The 22486-nt window shown below is 51.1% G+C and overlaps 1 protein-coding gene across 1 annotated transcript; it reads left to right on the top strand.

Moving 5' to 3' along the window:
• The first annotated feature begins 691 nt into the window (after window positions 1–691).
• On the top strand, window positions 692–20597 carry HPD (4-hydroxyphenylpyruvate dioxygenase). The gene is made up of 14 exons (XM_008005011.3): window positions 692–941; window positions 1049–1075; window positions 1925–1987; window positions 2311–2415; window positions 3130–3172; window positions 3300–3382; window positions 4844–4933; window positions 9825–9928; window positions 10537–10614; window positions 12268–12430; window positions 12549–12620; window positions 15943–16065; window positions 20062–20178; window positions 20272–20597. Exons 1-14 carry the CDS (start codon window positions 939–941, stop codon window positions 20380–20382), a joined length of 1182 nt encoding a protein of 393 aa, XP_008003202.3. The 5' UTR covers window positions 692–938; the 3' UTR covers window positions 20383–20597.
• Window positions 20598–22486: the final 1889 nt, after the last annotated feature.

Genomic DNA, 22486 nt, shown 5'->3' with positions numbered 1-22486 from the left:
ATGAGATCCAACTTCAGAATCAAATAGGCCAGAGTTTGGGGCTCTGCTCTTACCAGTTCCATGACCTAGGAGACATGTGTTCACCTCTCCAGGCCTCAGTTTCCCCATCTGATGGGGATATCAATATCTCCCATTTGTATAGAGGGCAATCTAGCAATTTAAAATGTGGGTGCTGGCGTTAGAATAGCCTGGTTCACGGTCCAGTTCTTCCCTGCCGTTTGCTAACCACATGGCCTAGGAATGTTCTCAGCTGTCCGGATGAATTATAACCAACACTGAGAGAGAGTGTCCTGTGTGCCAGGTCCTATTCCAAAGAGCATGCTTATCTCCTTTAATCCCCACCACACTATTCTTGCTCCTGTTTTACAAATGAGGCTCGGAGGGATATGGTGATTTTCCCAAGTCACACCATATGTAGCAGAGCCAGGATGCAAACCTTCTCCTACCGTGCCTCTAACAGCTATGGAATACAGCACTTTCATCCTGAAGAGAAACCACATACTTGCTTTGCAAACAGGACATCGGGGCCAGTCTCCAAATTCCCCCTCAAATTTCCTCTAGGCAAGAGTTCTGGAGCCACCACTGCACTCCAGCCGACCTTGGCTTCTGAGCTTTGGATTCTGGGCGGTAATGGTCACGGTCCCAGTGTCCTGGAAAAGCTTGCCCTTGGCTTCTGGCCCTGACTCTGCCTCCCACTGACTAGTGGACGTCACTCCCCCTTTCTGGGCCTGGCAACACCATCCTGTTCAATGAGGCTTCAGCTGGATCAGAGGCCCCCAGGCCCGGAACCTTCCAGGGCTGGGCTCAGCTCCCTACCCCATCCCCCAAGTATGCCAGGAGACCTGGGCGGGACCTGCTTGGGGTTAAATACTCCAGCCCAGCACTCCCCAGGCCGCTAGTCCCAGTCTTTGCAGCAGGAAGTTTGACTAAGATCAATCATGGTAAGTGCCATGACTATCTCCCCTTGTGTGGGACATCTTCAGTAACACTTCCAGAAGCACCTTGTGTTGGAGCCTACAAGTCTCACTGTCCTTCTCTTTCTCCTTAGACGACTTACAGTGACAAAGGGGCAAAGGTAAGCAGGGGACATGTGGGAAATGTAGCGCCGGGGTCTGGAAGGGGGTTGGAGTGCAGGGAGACTGGGGGTTATCAGCAGGAGAGGAAGGACTGGAGTGGATGTGTGACATGCATGCCTGCACACTCAGCTTTACCCCTGGGGCTCCCCCAGACTAAGCTGGACTCAAGCTCACCCTCCTAACCAACTTGTATCCTGGCCAGGCAGGGTGGCTCACGCCTGTAATCCCAGTGCTTTGGGAGGCCAAGGCAGGCGAATACTTGAGGTCAGGAGTTCGAGACCAGCCTGGTCAACATGAGGAAACCCCTGTCTCTACTAAAAATACAATAATATAGCCGGGCGTGGTAGCGCAACCCTGTAATCCCAGCTACTCGGGAGACTGAGGTGGAGGGATCACTTGAACCTGAGGATCGCTTGAACCCAGGAGGCGGAGGTTGCAGTGAGCCGAGATTGCACCACGGCACTCCAGTTCAGCCTGGGCAACAGAGCAAAACTTCATCTCAAAAACAAAAACAAAACTGTACCCCTTCTTAAATGACTGCCAATCTCTTAATCCCATTTGGAAGTTCTTTCTAAGGTCTAACTTAAATCCATATTGCTGCAACATAAGGCTATTTCCCTGTGTGAAACAGGCCTCCTGAGGGGGCTTCCCCATCCAAGACACCCGGGAGCTCAACTTCCACATGAAAAACCTCTTTTGAGGCTTGGCAAGGCTGCATGAGGTTCCACTGCTCCTGAGTTCTGTGGTTGAAGCTGGGATAAGGAGGGTGGTTAGGGGACGTTACTCTACTCGCACTTTTCTAGACTCACTTTCAGGGACTCAACCTCACCTCTTCTCTCCTTCTGCAGCCTGAGAGAGGCCGATTCCTCCACTTCCACTCTGTGACCTTCTGGGTTGGCAACGCCAAGCAGGTAGAAGCCGGGGCAAGGTACTGGAGTGAGCAGAGAGGAGGGCAGAGGGCCACGTGACAAGGGCAGGCCTCCAGCAGGTCTGTGATTGGCCCTTGGGAGGGAGGCTCAGGCCAGGGGTGGGCCAGATGCTCTGAATCCTAATTACACCAGCTCGAAAGTTATCTGTCAGCAAAATGTGCAGGCAGCAGTCTTTCTTCCCAGGAGGGTCTCTGCACCTAAGGCAATAGGGCCGGCAGGCTGAGGGGGGCCAGGGACTCTCTTCTGGAAGTCCCCCAGGCTGGCCCCTTGACCCTCATGAACCCTGCTGCAACCCTGTGATTCAGGCCGTGTCATTCTACTGCAGCAAGATGGGATTTGAACCTCTAGCCTACAGGGGCCTGGAGACCGGTTCCCGGGAGGTGGTCAGCCATGTAATCAAACAAGGGAAGGTGAGTTGCCACCCCCAGGACAGCCCCCAACCCCTGCCTGGCCAACATGGTGAAACTCCATCTCTACTAAAAATACAAAAATTAGCTGGGCATGATGGTGGCCGCCTGTAATCCCAGCTACTCGGGAGGCTGAGGCAGGCAAATCGCTTGAACCCGGGAGGCAGAGCTTACAGTGAGCCAACATCGTGCCACTGCACTCCAGCCTGGGCGACAGAGCGAGACTCCATCTCAAAAACAAAACCAATACCAAAAACAAACAAACAAAAAACCCCAACAACAACAGCAAAAAACATATAATTCAGCTCCCACCGACCCCCTGCTGGCACCTTTGTACAGCCATGCAACAGGGTCCCTCCTAGTTTCATTTCCTCCTCAGCCTGGCCCAACACTGACCCCACAGGTGCTCAGAAAACCTGGGCTATCACAGGAGGAATTTTAAGTAGTGCCTTGACTGATGGGGTCCCTGGAGTTCTCTCCCCAAGAGAGACCTGACCTGGCAGCTCCTCTGAGGATCCAGAGGGGGTCTGGCATGGCTGCAAGCCCCATCCCTCAGGACCAGTGTGGGAAACTAAGGCAGAGAAGGAGCTAGAACCCAGGTCCAGGAGTCCTTTTGCTCCATCAGGGGTGTCTTGGGTCGGCAGGGAGGGGCTGATGGGTGCACCTCCCCATGCCCCCCTTAACCACTAGCCACACCCCCTTCTCCTTGTGTTTTAGATTGTGTTTGTCCTCTCCTCAGCACTCAACCCCTGGAACAAAGGTGAGGTGCCCGGGGAGGGTGGACTTGTGGCTCTGTGGGTGGGTTCTGGGTTCAGGGCCTGGATGGAGACTGAAAGCCAGGTGAGGGGACCTAGACTTCAGTGCCATCCCCTACCTGCCGGCCATAGAGATGGGGGATCACCTGGCGAAACACGGCGATGGAGTGAAGGACATTGCGTTTGAGGTGGAAGATTGTGACTACATCGTGCAGGTGAGAAAGCACCTGGACACACTGGGAGACGAAGGCCTCCGTCTGCCATGGGGACCCCATTGGTCAGGGCTGGAAGGACACTGCTGCATCACAGTGACAAGCCCGGATGCTGGTGTGACACACACCTGGGCTCGGGGGGTGCCCTGTCCTCTCTCCTGTGTGTCCTCTCTTTCTCTGAGCCTCAGTTTCCACAGCTGCCAGATGGGGCTGACCACAGCTGGGTTGTCAAAGGAGGAAATTCGATCAGAATCACCATTTCCTTTTTTTTTTTTTTTTTTTTTTTTTAATGAGACGGGGTTTTGCTCTTGTTGCCCAGGCTGCAGTGCAATGGCATGATCTTGGTTCACCGCAACCTCCGCCGCCCGGATTCAAGCAATTCTCCTGCCTCAGCCTCCTGAGTAGCTAGGATTACAGGCATGTGCCACCACGCCCAGCTAATTATGTATTTTTAGTAGAGACAGGATTTCTCCATGTTGGTCAGGCTGGTCATTTCCTTTTTTTTTTCTTTTTTCTTTTTCTTTTTCTTTTTCTTTTTTTGCGTCAGAGTCTTGCTCTGTCACCCAGGCCAGAGAGCAGTGGTGCGATCTTGGCTCACTGCAACCTCCACCTCCTGGATTCAAGTGATTTTCCTGCCTCAGCCTCCCCAGTAGCTGGGATTACAGGCGCGCGCCTCCACGCCCAGCTAATTTTTGTATTTTTAGTAGAGATGGAGTTTCGCCATATTGGCCAGGCTGGTATTGAACTCCTGACCTCAAGTGATCTGCCCACCTTGGCCTCCTAAAGTGCTAGGATTACAGGCGTGAGCCATTTTGCCTGGCCTCAGAATTACCATTTCTTGAGCACAACTCTAAACCAAATACTGTACCCAAGAGGCAGCCTAGAGATTCAGAGTGTGCATTCCAGAGCCAGGCTGTCCAGGTCTGAATCTTAGCTGTGTGACTTCAGGCAAGTGACTTAATGTCTCTGTGCTTCAACGTCCTCACCTAGAGAATGGAGATGATAATACTACTTTTTCATAACATTGCTGCGAGGATGAACAAGGTTAGAATCTGGAACAGAGCCTGGTGCATGATATAAGCACTGTCAGGCAGTACAGTTTTGCTAAATAAATGCATGAATCATCTTCTTATTCTCATCCAACCATTCTTTTACAGATGGTGAAACTGAGGACTAGAGAGGGGGAATGATCACAGCGGGAGTTAGCAGAGGCAGGACAGACACCCATCCCTACCTAGTTTGTCTCCCATAGCCCCAACTCTGGGCCTGGGCCTCAGTTTCCCTACTTGCCAAACGAGCATGAGTATTGGGGGTAATGAGTGAAGCTGCCTGGGGTTCCTACCTGGGGCTGGAGAAACTGGAGGGGCCTGCAGGACCACACAGAGGCCTCCTGGCAGGAGCAGCAGGCGAGGGTTCTGGAAGTCTCCGGCCCTCACCACTTCCCCAATCCCATCTTCTCTGCAGAAAGCACGGGAACGGGGCGCCAAAATCGTGCGGGAGCCCTGGGTAGAGCAAGACAAGTTTGGGAAGGTGAAGTTTGCTGTGCTGCAGACGGTGAGTTGCCTTTGGTGGCCCCACCCCTCCTGCTGTCGGCACCACTGAGATGCCAGGAGCCCCACAGCTGACTCCATCAAACCATCCCACCCATGGGCCTCGGAGCACAGACATTGTCCCTCAAGTCTATCCCTCATAATGCCTGGCCCAGTGTACAGGGGCTGCAGGAGCCACCAGCCACTCCTCCCAGGCTTCCCTTCCTCCCAGGGTGGGAGGATGACAGCAAGGGGGTGAAGGCAGGGGCTCTGAAGAAGGGAGAAGGATGGGGTCTGAGGACATGAGATCCCACACGAGCTGTGTGACGTTGGGCATATTACTGTACCTCTCTATGACTCTGTTTAAATGAGCAAGGACTGGAACTGGAACGCTTATGTGATCTGGGACATGCGCTCAACTTTCCTGTGCCTCCATAGGATCTTTTTTTGTTTTCCTCAATTTTTTTTTTTTTTTTTTTAAAGACGGAGCCTCGCTCTGTCACCCAGGCTGGAGTGCAGTGGCGTGATCTCGGCTCACTGCAACTTCCACCTCCCAGGTTCAAGCGATTCTCCTGCCTCAGTCTCCCGAGTAGCTGGGACCACAGGTGCCCGCCACCATGCCCGGCTAATTTTTTCTTTTTTGTATTTTTAGTAGAGACGGGGTTTCACCGTCTTAGCCAGGATGGTCTCAATCTCCTGACCTGGTGATCCGCCTGCCTCAGCGTCCCAAAGTGCTGGGATTGCAGGCATGAACCACTGCGCCCGGCCTTTTTTTTTTTTTTTTTTTTTCCTTTTTTCAGATGGAGTCTCACTCTGTTGCCCAGGCTGGAGTGCAGTCACGTGATCTCAGCTCACTGCACTGCCCTCTGTCTCCTGGGCTCAAGTGATTCTCCTGTCTCAGCCTCCCGGGGATTACAGGCGTCTGCCACCACGCCAGGCTAATTTTTGTGTTTTTAGTAAACACAGGGTTTCGCCATGTTGTCCAGACTGGTCTCAAACTCTTGACTTCAAGTGATCCTCCTGCCTCAGCTTCCCAAAGTGCTGGGATTACAGGCATGAGCCACCATGCCAGGCTGTTTTCTTTGATTTTTTTTTTTTTTTTGAGACGGAGTCTCACTCTGTCGGGAGTGCAGTGTCACGATCTTGGCTCACTGCAAGCACCCACTGCCTTCAGGGTTCACACCATTCTCCTGCATCTGCCTCCTGAGCAGCTGGGACTACAGGCGCCTGCCACCATGCCCGGCTAATTTTTTGTATTTTTAGTAGAGGTTTCACCGTTTTGGCCAGGATGGTCTCAATCTCCTGACCTCGTGATCCACCCACCTTGGCCTCCCAAAGTGCTGGGATTATAGGTGTGAGCCACCGCGCCCAGCCTCTTCAACTTTTATTATAGGTTCTGGGGTACATGTGCTGGATGTTCAGGTTTGTTACATAGGTAAACGTGTGCATGGTGGTTTGCTACACAGATCATCCCATCACCTGGGTATTAAGCCCAGCATCCATTAGCTACTCTTCTTGGTGTGCTCCCTCCCCAACCTTCTGCCTCTGACAGGCCCTAGTGTCTGTTGTTCCCATGATGTGTCCATGTTTTCTCATTGCTTAGCTCCCACTTCTAAGTGAGAACATGCAGTGTTTGGTTTTCTGTTCCTGTGTTAGTTTGCTGAGGATAACGGTTTGAAGCTCCACCCATGTCCCTGCAAAGGACATGATCTCGTTCCTTTTCATGGCTACAAACCTCAGTATCTTCAGCTATGACTCCTCATAGGGTCATCATAAGGATCCAAGGAGCCACCGTGCCAGGCTGTTTTCTTCAATTTTTTTCTTTTTTTTGGGTGCAGTGGCTCACACCCATAATCCCAGCACTGTAGGAGGCTGAGGTGGGCGAATCTCTTGAGGTCAGGAGTTAGCCTGGCTGACATGGTGAAACCCCACCTCTACTAAAAAAAAAATACAAAAATTAGCCAGCCGTGGTGGTGTGCACCTGTAGTCCCAGCCACTTGGGAGGCTGAGGTGGGAGACTCGCTTGAACCCAGGAGGCAGAGGTTGCAGTGAGCCGAGATTGCACTGCTGCACTCCAGCCTGGGTGACAGAATAACACTCTGTCTCAAAAAAAAAAAAAAAAAGGATCCAATGAGGTCGTTTGTGTATAGCACTTAGAACAGTGCCTAGCACGTTAGACACTCAGCAAAGATGACCAATTCTGTTTAGCACCTGTGTTTCCTTTTTTTTTGAGACGGACTCTCGCTCTGTCGCCCAGGCTGGAGTGCAGTGGTGCAATCTCGGCTCACTGCAAGCTCCACCTCCCGGGTGCATGCCATTCTCCTGCCTCAGCCTCCCAAGCAGCTGAGACTACAGGCGCCCGCCACCATGCCCGGATAATTTTTGTATTTGTAGTAGAGATGGGGTTTCACCGTGTTGGCCAGGATGGTCTCGATCTCTGGACCTCGTGATCTGCCTGCCTCGGCCTCCCAAAGTGCTGGGATTACAGGTGTGAGCCACCACGCCTGGCCAGCACCTGTGTTACTGTAGTACAGAGACAATTGTAGCTCTTACCTCCTCCAGATTAAATTCAACATAAAGGGCTAGGCACAGTGGCTCACACCTATAATCCCAGCAGTTTGGGAGACTGAGGCAGGAGGATCACTTGAGGCCAGGAGTTCAAGACCAGCCTGGGCAAGATAGGGAGACCCTATCTCTACAAAAATTAAAAATACAAATAAAAAATAAATAGGCCAGGTGCAGTGGCTCACACCTGTAATCTCAGCAATTTGGGAGGCCAAGGCAGGAGGACTGCTTGAGCCCAAGAATTTGAAACCAGCCTGGACAACAAAGTGAGACCCCATCTCTACAAAAAATTAAAAATTGGCCAGGCATGATGGAGCATGCCTGTGGTCCCAGCTACATGGGAGGCTGAGGTGGGAGGATTGCTTGAGTCCAGGAGATGCAGGCTGCAGTGAGCCATGATCACACCACTGCACTCCAGCCTGGTTGACAGTGAGACTCTGTCTCAAAAATAAATAAATAAAAAATTTTTTAAAAAAGTTGAAAATTAAATTAAACATAAAAATGGTTAAAGTATGCCTGTAATCCCAGCACTTTGTGAGGCTGAGGCAGGTGGATCACCTGAGGTCAGGAGTTTGAGACCAGCCTGGCCAATGTGTCAAAACCCTGTCTCTACTAAATTTACAAAAATTAGCTGGGCATGGCAGGCGCCTGTAATCCCAGCTACTTGGGAGGCTGAGGCAGAAGAATCACTTGAAGCCAGGAGACAGAGGTTGCGGTGAGCCAAGGTTGTGCCCTGTACTCCAGCCTGGGCGACAGAGCAAGACTCCGTCTCAAATAAACAAATAAAAATAAATAAAAATTAAAAAGTTAAAAAAATTAAACATAAAAATGGTTAGAGTGTGCCTGTAATCCCAGCACTTTGGGAGGCCAAGGTGAGTGGATCACTTGAGGTCAGGAGTTCAAGAACAGCCTGGCCAACATGATAAAACCCCATCTCTAGTAAAACAACACTAAAAGTAGCCAGGTGTGGGGCTGGGCGCAGTGGCTCACGCCTGTAATCACAGCACTTTGGGAGGCCGACGTGGGCAGATCACCTGAGGTTGGGAGTTCGAGACCAGCCTGACCAACATGGAGAAACCCCGTCTCTACTAAAAATACAAAGTTAGCTGGACGTGGTGGCACATGCCTGTAATCCCAGCTACTTGGGAGGCTGAGGCAGAAGAATCACTTGAACCCGGGAGGCGGAGGTTGCGGTGAGCCAAGATCGCACCATTGCACTCCAGCCTGGGCAACAAGAGCAGAACTCTGTCTAAAAAAAAAAAAAATTAGCCGGGTGTGGTGGCACATGCTTGTAGTCCCAGCTATTTGGGAGGCTGAGGCAGGAGAATCTCTTGAACCCAGGAGGAGGAGGCTGCAGTGAGCCAAGATCATACCACTGCACTCCAGCCTGTGCAATAAGCAAGACTCCGTCTCAAAAAAAAAGCCTGGGTGCAGTGGCTCACGCCTGTAATCCCAGCACTTCGGGAGGTTGAGGTGGGCCTGGCATGGTGGTGCACGCCTATAATCCCAGCTACTCAGGAGGCTGAGGCAGGAGCATCACTTGAACCTGGGAGATGGAGGTTGCAGTGAGCTGAGATCATGCCAAGGCACTCCAGCCTGAGTGACAGAGCGAGACTCTGCCTTAAAAAACAAACAAACAAAAAACAAACAAACAAAAAAAAAAGATGGCTAAAGTGACTGACAGAGCTCTTCAGTATAATATTTTTGTTTTTTTGTTTTTCGAGACAGAGTCTCACTCTGTCGCCCAGGCTGGAGTGCAGTGGCGTGATCTCCGCTCACTGCAAGCTCCGCCTCCCGGGTTCACACCATTCTCCTGTCTCAGCCTCCTGAGTAACTGGGACTACAGGCACCCGCCACCACGCTCGGCTAATTTTTTGTATTTTTAGTAGAGATGGGGTTTCATCGTGTTTACCAGGATGGTCTCGATCTCCTGACCTCGTGATCCACCCGCCTCCACCTCCCAAAGTGCTGGGATTACAGGCGTGAGCCACTGCGCCCGGCCACTCTTCAGTATAATTTAATCCAGTGCCCTCCTGTGTTCTTCATCTAGTTGACCTACTGAAATAAATGAAGTAGGTGCTTCATTGAGCACCTCCCCTGTGCCAGGCACTGAGCTTGGTGCTGGGTACACCACGATGAGCAAAACAGTGTCCCTGCCCTCACAGAAACTCTCAAACAAGTGACAGATTGCAGTTTCTTTCAGAAAGGAGAAGTGACTTGCCCAGGATCACGCATCTGGTTAGGGTCAGATACGGGTTGGAACCCAGGGCTACGTTAGCGCTATGAAGTGTGCTCTGTCCTCGGCGGGGATGGGTGCCCAGGGGCCGAGCCAGGCTGTTTTCCACCCGTAGTATGGGGACACCACACACACCCTGGTGGAGAAGATGAACTACACCGGCCAATTCTTGCCTGGATATGAGGCCCCAGTGTTCATGGACCCCCTACTTCCTAAACTGTGAGTGTCTCTGGGGGCAGAGGTGGGTGGAAAGCCCTGAGGTACTGTGAAAAGTAATGCCCCTTCCTCCATGTCCACTGTGCATGTGTGTTGGGGCAGAATGGAGCCCACTAGGAAATGCCTGGAAGTCCTTGGGGGTGCTTGAAGAGGTGGCATAGAGGCTGAGACCATGGCCTCTGCAACCAAACTTTCCCGGGTTCAAATCCCAGCTCTGTTACTTCACAGCCATTTCGCCTTGGGCAAGTCGCTTCGTCTCTCTAGACCTCAGTTTCTTCATCTGTAAAATGGGGACTGTAATAGTATACGAGTTGACAAAATAAAATGTCCAGCCCATAGTAAATGCTACATAAGTGTGAGGCTGGGTGCGGTGGCTCACACGTGTAATCCCAGCACTTTGGGAGTCTGAAGCAGGAGGTTCACTTGAGCTCCAGAGTTTTAGACCAACCTGGGCAACAAAAGAGTCTGTCTTTGTGTAGAGACTCCATCTCTACCAAAAAATAAAACTCCGAAAACAGAAGTGTGAGCTATTATTATTACTGAGGGGTCATGGAGAAGGGAGCAATCTGGGGGGTAGCCACCTTCTCACCCCCATTTTCTTCCCTTCCCAGGCCCAAATGCAGTCTTGAGATTATCGACCACATTGTGGGAAACCAGCCTGATCAGGAGATGGTGTCCGCCTCCGAATGGTGAGACCCTGGCCCTCTCCCTCTGCATGAAGATGACAGGTCCCCATGGTGGACTGGCCCACTCCCTGGTCCTTGCAGTAAAGTGGAAAATACAACTGGGTGCAGTGGCTCACAACTGTAATCCCAGCATTCTAGGAAGCCGAGGTGGGAGGAGCACTTGAGGTCGGGAGTTCAACACCAGCCTGACCAATATGGAGAAACCCCCGTCTCTACTAAAAATACAAAAACTCGGTGGGCGAGGTGGTCGGCGCCTGTAATTCCAGTTACTCAAGAGGCTGAGGCAGGAGAATCGCTTGAACCCTGGAGGTGGAGGTTGGGCAACAGAGCGAGACTCCACCCTGGGTAACAGAGAAAGACTCTGTCTCCAAAAAATAAATGAATAAAATAAAATAGACCGGGCACAGTGGCTCACGCCTGTAATTCCAGCACTTTGGGAGGCAGAGGCGGGTGGATCACCTGAGGTCAGGAGTTCAAGACCAGCCTGACCAACATGGCGAAACCCCATCTCTACTAAAAATACAAAAATTAGCTGGATGTGGCGATGTGTGCCTGTAGTCCCAGCTACTTGGGAAGCTGAGACAGGAGAATTGCTTGAACCAGGGAGGTGGAGGTTGCAGTGAGCTGAGATTACACCACTGCACTCCAGCCTGGGTGAGAGAGCGAGACTTTATCTAAACATAAATAATAATACTAATAATAAAATAAAGTAAAATAAAATGGAAGTGGAAAATACAGCACAAAACGATGGGAGTTAGCCTGAGGCCACTGATGCATTTATTCACTATAATACTGTCAACATGGAGACCGGTGGACTTGAGGCCCAAAGCAACCCACAGGCCCTCCCTCTGAGGAACCCTGGGGGCATCACAGTCCATGGAGGCTTGGAGGAAGACTGCCACAACCCAGAGGAAAAAGCAAGGGCCTTTTTCTCAAAACACTTTACTTCCAGCTGTGGGAGCCTTGCCATCCTGTATGTATTTCGTTCCAAGACACTTCCACTTGAAGGAAAACTGTCATCATAAAGGCACAAATCTAGGCTGGGCATGGTGGCCCATATTTGGAATCATAGCACTTTGGAGGCCCAGGCAGGCACATGGCTTGAACCCAGGAGTTCAAGACTAGCCTGGGCAACATAGTGAGACCCCATCTCTACAAAAAATATGGCTGGGCATAGTGGCTCATGCCTGTAATCCCAGCTACTTGGGAGGCTGAGGCAGGAGAATCGCTTGGAACCAGGAGGTGGCAGTTGCAGCGAGCCAAGATTGCGTCATTGCATTCCAGCCTGGGTGACAAGAGCGAAACTCTGTCTCAAAAAACAAAAAATAAAAATACCCAAAAATTATCCAGGTGTGGTGGCACATGCCTGTAGTCTCAGCTACTTGGGAAGCTGAGGTGGGAGGAGGAATTGAGCCTGGAGGTTGAGGCTGTAGTGAGCCGAGATTACACCACTGCACTCCAGCCTGGGCAACAGAGTGAGACTTTGTCTCGAGCAACAACAACAACAGAAAGATCTAAATCTCTGATGGGTATGGTGGCAGTGGCATCTCCTTTCTGGAGCCTGCTCAGGGACAGATTCTGGAAGGTGGAAATGGGGTGATGGAGGCCGTCCCTGGAGGTGCTCAGAGCAGATGTGTCCCACCGCCCACCCTACAGGTACCTGAAAAACCTGCAGTTCCACCGCTTCTGGTCTGTGGATGACACGCAGGTGCACACAGAATATAGCTCTCTGCGATCCATTGTGGTGGCTAACTATGAAGAGTCCATCAAGATGCCCATCAATGAGCCAGCGCCTGGCAAGAAGAAGTCCCAGATTCAGGTGAGGCTGCCCCTGGCTGGGAGAAAGGGGAGCAGGGAAGAGGTCTGGGGGCTCTTGCAGGGTCAGGGATGTGGGTGACGGTACAAATGACAGTGGTCTCCTTGTTTCCCTCCCCCAGGAATATGTGGACTACAACGGGGGCGCTGGGGTCCAGCACATCGCCCTCAACACCCAGGACATCATCACAGCGGTTAGAACCCCCTTCCCCGTCCGAATTCCTCTCTCATTCAGAGCCAGGGATGGTCTCTGCAAAATCGACAGAGGAGTGGCGGCAGTCCTGGGCCCACTTCTCTGGGCTGGGAGACTGACAGACGCCCTCACTGCTTCCTGCAACTCATGGGCAGGCGCAGCCCCACCCACCCTAGAGAGTTCAGTCTCCATAGAACCCCTGGGCTTTGGAAGTGGCAGGTGCCAGGGTATCAGGAAGCCTGGGTGATGGTCCCAGTTCTGCCAGTGGCTTGCTCTGTGTCTCTGGGAGATTCAGTGCTGTCTATGGACTTTAGCTGCCTTACCTTAAAAATGAGGAAATCAGGGCTGGGGACAGTGGCTCATGCCTGTAATCCCAGCACTTTGGGAGGCCAAGGCAGGGGGATCACCTGAGGTCAGGAGTTTGAGACCAGCCTGGCCAACATGGTGAAACCCCGTCTCTATTAAAAATATAAAAATTATGTGGGCCTGGTGGCGGGTGCCTGTAATCTCAGCTTCTCGGGAGGCTGAGGCAGGAGAATCGCTTGAACTTGGGAGGTAGAGGTTGCAGTGAGCGAAGGTCGCACCACTGCACCCCAGCCTGGGTGACAAGAGTGAAACTCCACTTCAGAAAGAAAAATAATAATAAATAAAGGAAATTAGGACCGGGCACAGTGGCTCATGCCTGTAGTCCCAACTACACAGGAGGCCAAAGCAGAAGGATTATTTGAGCCCAGAAGTTAGAGGTCAGCCTGGCAAAATAATGGGACCCTGTCTCCGCAAACAGTAAACAAAATTAACCAGGCTTGGTGGCTCATGCCTGTAGTCCTAGCTACTTGGGAGGCTGAAGCAGGAGGATCCATTTAGCCAAGGATTTCAAGGCTGCAGAGAGCTATGATTGAGTCACTTTACTGCAGCCTAGGTGACAGAGAGTGAGGCCCTATCTTCCCACAACCCCAAAAAAAGAATTTTTTTTTTAAAGAGGAAATTAGGGGGTTAGGCATGGTGGCTCATGCCTGTAATCCCAGCACTTTGGGAAGCCAAGGCTGGCAGATCACTTGAGGTCAGGAGTTTAAGACCAGCCTGGCTAACGGGGTGAAACCCCATCTCTACTAAAAATACAAGAATTAGCTTGTTGTGGTGGTGCATGCCTGTAATCCCAGCTACTCGGGAGGCTGAGGCGGGAAAATCACTTGAACCCAGGAGGTGGAGGTTACAGTGAGCCAAGATCGTACCATTGCACTCCAGCTAGGCAACTCAGAGAGACTGCTTCTCAAAAAAAAAAAAAAAAAAAAAAAAAAAAGGAGGAAATTAGGCTACAAGATTGATTTTGTCCTTTCAGCCAGATTAAATGTTCTGCATCTGTAGATCCAGACAGATGGAGCATGGGGAGGCTGGGTCCTACCCCTTCCTTAAGTGACACTATGGCAGAGTGGACAAGAGCCTGGACTGTGCCAACCGACTTCACTGCATGACCTTAGCAACTTCATTCATTCATTCACTCAACAGATGTTTATTGAGCATCTACTATATGCCAGGCACTATCTTAGGTACTTAGGATACATCCGCGAATAACAGTTTCTGCCCTTGTGGAGCAATAAACAAAATAAGTAAAATATAAATGCTAGATGGTAGAGAGCACCCAGGAAGAAAATAAAGCAGGGAATTGGGACACCAAGGGTGAAGGGCATTGCACATTTAAATTGGGGGGTCAGGCGCTTTGGGAGGCTGAGGTGGGAGGACTGCTTGAGCTCAGAAGTTCGAGACCAACCTGGGCAACACAGTAAGACCTCATCTTTACAAAAAATCAAAAAATTAGCCAGGTGTGGTGGTGCACACCTGTGGTTCTAGTTATTCAGAAGGCTGAAGTAGGAGGATCACCTGAGCCTGGGGAGGTTGAGGTTGCAGTGAGCTATGATCATGCCACTGCACTCCAGCCTGGGTGACAGAACAAGATCCTGTCTCTCAAGTATATATACATATATATACACACACACATACATATATACACACACACACATACATATATACACACACACACACACACACACACACACACATATATATATATCTTTTTTTTTTTTTTTTGAGATGGAGTCTTGCTCTATCTTCCAGGCTGGAGTGCAGTGGCGCGATTTTGGCTCACTGCAAGCTCCGCCTTCTGAGTTCAAGCAATTCTCCTCCCTCAGCCTCCTGAGTAGCTGGGACTACAGTTGCATGACACCACGTCTGGATAACTTTTTTTGGTATTTGTATTTGTATTTTTAATTTTATTTATTTATTTATTTATTTTTTTGAGACAGAGTCGCCCAGGCTGGAGTGCAGTGGCGTGATCTCGGCTCACTGCAAGCTCTGCCTCCTGGGTTCACGCCATTCTCCTGCCTCAGCCTCCTGAGTAGCTGGGACTACAGGCACCCACCACCACGCCGGACTAATGTTTTTTTTGTATTTTTAGTAGAGATGGGGTTTCACTGTGTTAGCCCAATGGTCTCGATCTCCTAACCTCATGATCTGCCCATCTTGGCCTCCCAAAGTGCTGGGATTACAGGCGTGAGCAGCACGTCCGGCCTTCTTTTTTGTATTTTTAGTACAGATAGGGTTTTACCATGTTGGTCAGGCTGGTCTCCAACTCCTGATCTCAAGTAAACTGCCCGCCTCGACTTCCGAAAATGCTGGGCTTACAGGCATGAGCCACCGCACCTGGCCTAATAGATCCTTAATCTTTTGATGCCTCAGTTTCCCCAGCTATGAAATGAGAGAATAGTCCTCCAGCTGCCTCAAAAGATTGCTGCATGGACATAATGAGGGAATATGTAGAAAGTGCTCAGGCTGGGCGCAGTGGCTCACACCTGTAATCCCACCACTTTGGGAGGCCGAGGTGGGTGGATCACGTGAAGTCAGGAATTCAAGACACACCTGGCCAACATGGTGAAACCCCATCTCTACTAAAAATACATAGCTGAGAGTGATGGCGGGCACCTGTAATCCCAGCTACTCGGGAGGCAAGGGCAGGAGAATCGCCTGAACTCAGAAGGCAGAGGTTGCAGTGAGCTACGATCGTGCCACTGCACTCCAGCCTGGGCAACAGAGACTCCATCTCAAAAAAAAAAAAGTGCTCTAGGCAGGCACATGGTGAGTGTTCTATAAATCTAGCAGTTGTTCTAACGGGGCCCATGACAGAAGAAAGGGGAAGAGGCCACACGGCATCCTGGCAGTTGAGGGGAGCTAGGATAGGGACCCTGCCTCCTGAGGACCCAGCACCTCCACCTGGCTAAGGGAGTTGAACTTGGAGGCCGAAGGCTGACCTCAACTTTGCTCTGAAACAGATTCGCCACTTGAGAGAGAGAGGCATGGAGTTCTTATCTGTTCCCTCCACGTACTACAAACAACTGCGGGAGAAGCTGAAGACGGCCAAGATCAAGGTGAAGGAGAACCTTGATGTCCTGGAGGTGAGACCCAGGCAGGATCCGCAGCCTTATGGGGAGTACGACCCCTGCGTTCCATCTTTTCAGAAATACCGTCTCAGCCCGGAGGGGAGCCCAGACCAAGTCCCTGCGGGCAAGGGACATTTATTCTGGGGCATATGTGGAAGGAGGAGACAGATGACAAACAAATAAACAATAAAAGCACTGTCAGAGATAGCCAGTGCAGGAAGTTCAAACAGACGGCCTGGGGCTACTTTACAGAGAGTGGTCAGGGAGGGCCTCTCTGAGAAGGTGACATTTGAGTGAAGTCTAGATCATGAGCGGGAGCTGACCACGTAAATAGCGGGAAGAAGGGCATTCATTCCTGGCCAAGGGATCAGCAAGGGCCGAGGGAGGAGCAAGCCCCGAGCGTCTGAGGAACAGAATGAATAGGCTAGAGTGGATGAGTAGTTTTGAGTGGTGACTTAGGTCAGACAGGTACACAAGAGCAAGTTCCTCATTTGAGCTGTTATTCAGGAGTCTGGATTTTGTTCTTTTGTGGCCAGAAACCAATGGAGGGTTTTTTGGTTTGGTTTTAGTAGTGTTATTGACATACGCCACATAACATGTCATATTTTTAAGGTGTACAATTCTATGATTTTTAGCTATTTGCTATGTTGTGCAACTATCATCAAAATCCATTTTAGGACTGGGTGTGGCGGTTCATGCTTGTAATCCCAGTACTTTGGGAGGACGAGACGGGTGGATCCCAAGGTCAGGAGTTCAAGACCAGCCTGACCAACATGGTGAAACCCTGTCTGTACTAAAAATACAAAAATTAGCCAGGCATGGTGGCACGCACCTGTAATCCTAGCTACTCAGGAGGCTGAGGCAGGAGAATTGCTTGAACTCGGGAGGTGGAGGTTGCAGTGAGCTGAGATCATGCCACTGCACTATAGTCTGGACGACAGAGCGAGACTTCATCGCAAAAAAAAAAAAGATCCATTGTAGGACTGAGTGTGGTCATTCATGCCTGTAATCCCAGCACTTTGGGAGGCCAAGGCAGGTGGATCACTTGAGGTCAGGAGTTTGAGACCAGCCTGGTCAATATGGCGAAACCTGGGTGTCTACAAAAAGAAAAAAAAAATTAGCTGGGCGTGGTGATCTGTGTCTGTGGTCCCAGCTACAGGGGAGGCTGAAGTGGGAGAATCACTTCAACCCAGGAGGTAAAGGCTACAGTGAGCCATGATCAGGCCATTGCACTCCAGCCTGGGCGATACCCTGTCTAAAAGAAAAACAAAAACAGTTAGGCCAGACACAGTGGCTCACATCTATAATCCTAGCATTTTCAGAGGTTGAGGTGAGAAGATTGCTCGGGGCTAGGAGTTTAAGACCAGCCTGAGCAACATAGGGAGACCCTGTCTCTACAAAAAAACAGTTTTAAAAAATTAGCTAGGCATGGTGGTTTGTGCCTGTAGTCCCAGCTACTCAGGAGGCTGGGGTGAAAGAATCACTTGAGGCCAGGAGGTCAAAGCTGCAGTGAGCCATGATCAGGCTACTGCATTCCAGCCTGGGCAAAAAATCAATTTTAGAACATTTTTGTCACCCCAGAAGAAATCTTGAGTCTCTCAGTCAGCACCTCCCAACCCTTCTGTTCCCTTCCCCCCTCCCACCCTGGCCCTAGGCATCATTAATCTACCTTCAGTCCCTATAGATTTGCCTATTCTGGACATTTCATTAAAAGGAATCACAAAGGTTGGGCACGATGGCTCACGCCTGTAATCCCAGCACTTTGGGAGGCCGAGGCGGGCAGATCATGAGGTCAGGAGTTCAAGATCAGCCTGGCCAACAGTAGAAACTCTGTCTCTACTAAAAATACAAAAATTAGCCAGGAGTGGTAGCAGGCACCTGTAATCCCAGCTACTGGGGAGCCTGAGGTAGGAGAATTGCTTGAACCCAGGGAGGGAGAGGTTGCAGGGAGCCAAGATCACGCCATTGCACTGCAGCCTGGGCGACAGAGCGAAATTCCGTCTCGGGAAAAAAAAAAAAAAAAAAAAGGAATCACAAAATAGGCCTGTTGTGAACAGCTTCTTTCCCATAGCATGTGTTCAAGGTTCATCTGCATTGGAGTGTGTGTCAGTGCTTCGTTCCTTTTTGTGACTGAAAAATCTCCCATTGTATAGATAGACCACACATTGTTTATGTATTCCTCGTGGATAGATATTTGGGTTGTTTCCACTTTTGGGGTGTTATACATAATGCTACTGTGAACATCTGTGAACAAGGCTCTGTATGGACATGTTTTCAATGCACTTTGGTATATACCTAGGAGTAGCTGGTCACATGGTAATTCCTTGTTGCTTTTGTTTGTTTAGAGAGAGTCTTGCTTTGTTTCCCAGGCTGGGGTGCAGTGGTGCAATCTTGGCTCACTGCAAACTCCAGCCTCCTGGGTTCAAGCAATTCTCCTGCCTCAGCCTCCCTAGTAGCTGGGATTATAGGCACTCACCACCACGCCCAGCTAATTTTTTTTTTTTTTTTTAACAGAGTCTTGCTCTGTTTCCCAGGCTGGAGTGCAGTGGCTGATCTTGGCTCACTGCAACCTCCACCTCCCGGGTTCAAGCGATTCTCCTGCCTCAACCTCCTAAGTAGCTGAGATCACAGATATGTGCCACCATGCCCAGCTAATTTTTTTTTGTATTTTTAGTAGAGACAGGGTTTCATCATGTTGACCAGGCTGGTCTCAAACTCCTGACCTCGGGTGATTCACTCGCCTCAGCCTCCCAGAGTGCTGGGATTACAGGCGTGAGCCACCTTGCCCAGGCTAATTTTTTTTTTTTTTTTTTTTTGTAGAGACTGGGTTTCCCTATGTTGGCCAGACTGGTCTCAAACTGAGCTCGGGTGATCCACTTGCCTCAGCCTCCCAAAGTGCTGTGATTACAGGCATGAGCCACCATGCCCGGCCACCCTTTTTTTTTTTTTTAAATCTGTATTTTAAGGAAGCAACACTGTATGTTTAACTTTCTGAGAAGTTACCAAACTGTTTTCCAAAGTGGTTGCACCATTTTACAGTCCCACCAGCAGTACATGAGAGTTCCGATTTCCACTGGAGGATTTTTTTTTTTTTTTGAGACGGAGTCTCGCTCTGTCTCCCGGGCTGGAGTGCAGTGGCCGGATCTCAGCTCACTGCAAGCTCCGCCTCCTGGGTTCACGCCATTCTCCTGCCTCAGCCTCCTGAGTAGCTGGGACTACAGGCGGCCGCCACCTCGCCCGGCTAGTTTTTTTGTAGTTTTAGTAGAGACGGGGTTTCACCGTGTTAGCCAGGATGGTCTCGATCTTCTGACCTCGTGATCCGCCCGTCTCGGCCTCCCAAAGTGCTGGGATTACAGGCTTGAGCCACCGCGCCCGGCCCCCCACTGGAGGATTTTAAACAGGGGAATGACATGATCCGATTTTTAAAAGACCCCTCAGCCGGTCATGGTGGCTCACGCCTGTAGTCCCAACACTTTGGGAGGCCGAGGTGGGTGGATCACCTGAGGTCAGGAGTTTGAGACCAACCTGACCAATATGGTGAAACCCCGTCTTACAAAAATACAAAAATTAGTCGGGCATGGTAGCCTGCGCCTGTAGTCCCAGCTACTCGGGAGGCTGAGACAGGAGAATCGCTTGAACCAGGAAGGTGGAGGTTTCAGTGAGCTGAGATTGCGCCACTGCACTCCAGCCTGGGTAACAGAGCAAGGCTCCGTCTGAAAAAAAAAAAAAGGGGGGGGGGGGGGTGTCCTGATAATGTCTGCGGGGAGGATGGATTGTAAGGATACAAGATTAGAAGCAGGCAGCAGTCTTGAATGGTGCCTTAGGAACTGTAGTAGGGGAATGGTAATAGGACAGTTTGGGGATATATTTGGAGGTGGCTGGAACTGCCAGAAAAAGAGGTCATTTCCAGACTTTTGGGGTGGAGCCCCTGAGGACTTTCCAAGGATCTCACCGTGCCAGGACAGAGCGCGGGCCAGCCTCCCCTAGCAGAGACCCCTGTCTCCCGCCTAGGAGCTGAAAATCCTGGTGGACTACGACGAGAAAGGCTACCTGCTGCAGATCTTCACCAAACCGGTGCAGGACCGGCCCACGCTCTTCCTGGAAGTCATCCAGCGCCACAACCACCAGGTACCGCTTGTCCCCGGCAGGCCCGAGGGGACAGGCAGCTAGCACACTCGGTTTTCTGGGTCCCTGGCTCATCTCTTCTCTTTCCCGCCCCAGGGTTTTGGAGCCGGCAACTTCAACTCACTTTTCAAGGCTTTCGAGGAGGAGCAGAACCTGCGGGGCAACCTCACCGACTTGGAGACCAATGGGGTGGTGCCCGGCATGTAAGCCCCGCCCACCGCCCTCCCCACGGAGGCCCCGCCCACCCGCAGACATAGCCACGCCCTCTGATTCTGGAACTCGCCCAACTTCCCTACTGGCTGCTCCCCTTGGGTCCCGCCCACCAGTAGACTCGGCCCCCAAGGCTCCGCCCACCATGACCACACCCCTCGGCGGGCCGCCCTCTGCTACAGCCCTCCGGATTAAAGCATGCCCGGGTCCAATGCGGTGTCTGTGTTTATGTCGCGCGTAAGGCAGTAGTGCTTCTTGGCAGCCCAGGGAAGGCCAGGGCGGCCGCCAGCGCGGCAGCCAGCGCAGCGGAACCGAGGAGCCGCGGGTGCCAGCGCTTTGCCAAGAGGGATCGCGCTGAGAGGGGAATTCCGGAACCAGGGAAGGAAGGGGACTTGCACTCTGGAGGGAAAGACGGATGACACTGCTTTTGTAGAGAGGTAAACGCAATTCATAAAATAAAGCAAGCGATGAGCCGGGCGTGGTGGCTCACACCTATAATTTCAGCGCTTTGGGAGGCCATGGTGGGAGGATCGCTTGAGGCCAGGAGTTCGAGCCCAGTAACATAGCAAGACTCCGCCACCCCCCCGTGTCTACACGAATAAAAAATAAAAATTAGCTGGGCGTGGTGGCGCGCACCTGTGGTCCCAGCTACTCAGGAGGCTGAGGTGGGAGGATCGATTGATGGACAGAGGTCGAGGCTGCAGTGAGCCCTGATCGTGACACTGCACTCCAGCCTAGGCAAGAGTGAGACCCTGTCTCAAAAAAAAAAAAAAAAAAAAAAAAAAAAAAAAAAAAAAAAGGCAGTTCATGAGATTATGTGGAGGTGAAGATCGCAGGGGAGGTAATTTTTATCAAGGGAAGACCTCTCCGAGAAGGTGACATTTGGGAGCCAGCCATGGGACCATGCTCGGGAAGAGGATTCCAGGAAGAGTAAACAGGGAAAGGCCCTGAGGTGGGGTGAGAGTTTTTCAGCATCTTGTCTGCTGGCTTGATGATCTCTTTTTTTGTTTGTTTTTTGAGAGGGAGTCTTGCTCTGTCCCCCAAGCTGGAGTGCAGTGGCGCGATCTCGGCTCACTGCAAGCTCCGCCTCCCGGGTTCACGCCATTCTCCTGCATCAGCCTCCCGAGTAGCGGGGACTACAGGGGCCCGGCTAATTTTTTGTATTTTTAGTGGAGACAGGGTTTCACCTTGTTAGCCAGAATGGTCTCGATCTCTTGACCTCGTGATCTGCCTGTCTCAGCCTCCCAAAGTGCTGGGGTTACAGGTGTGAGCCACCGTGCCAGGCCGATGATCTCTAAAGATGCGAGCTGTCTTCAGTTTTGCTACCCAGAGCCCAAACCTCTGAACACAGGAGAGGGGAGAGTGTTAGACAAGGGACTCTAGGGGCAGCATCCCTGCTCAACAACTGTAGGACATGGTCCCTTGGTTCCTGGTCTCAGAGATAAAGCAGATGGGGTTTTACCATGCTGGTTAGGCTGGCTCGAACTCCTGACCTCAGGTGATCTGCCGCCTAGGCCTCCCAAACTGTTGTGATCACAGGTGTGAGCCACCGCGCCAGTCCTGTGCATTTTAAATAATGATTGCTAATAGGTATTTTCCCTCCTAAAAGTTGCAGCGATTTTTGGCTTCCACTAGTGATGCATGAGAGTTCCCCTGCCTACTGCTCCCCCAAACTGGGTTTCCTCCACCTTCTAATATTTGCCAACCTGACGGGGGAAATGGTATCATGGGGTAATTCACATTTCTCCAGTAAAAAGTGAGGTACAGCGTCTTTTCAGGCATATTGCTTTTTGCTAAGGTTTTACATCTTTCCTTCTTGGAGACATTTACTGTGGACGCCAACTACAAGCCCTTTGTTGCCCCTCTACGGGGTCAAACAGAGCTGAGACTGGGGCACAGTATCTCTGAAATGCCGTGAGTACAGGATAGATTTAATTATTCTCAACTTGTACTATTTATCAGCCCTTTTTCCTCCCTCAAATGCAGACCGGGAGGGGGGGCGGGGGGCCTCTCCTTAAGTGTTAAACATTTCTGAGGAACCACCTACATTCTTCTAGTGATAGTAAAAGGATACCTGATCTTATTTCCTTCACTGCAGACC

This window comes from Chlorocebus sabaeus, chromosome 11 (assembly GCF_047675955.1).
Source record: "Chlorocebus sabaeus isolate Y175 chromosome 11, mChlSab1.0.hap1, whole genome shotgun sequence".
In the NCBI taxonomy this organism is placed as follows: Eukaryota; Metazoa; Chordata; class Mammalia; order Primates; family Cercopithecidae; genus Chlorocebus; species Chlorocebus sabaeus.
The sequence above is the reverse complement of the archived record's forward strand: the minus strand, read 5'-3'. Positions and strand labels throughout refer to the sequence as shown.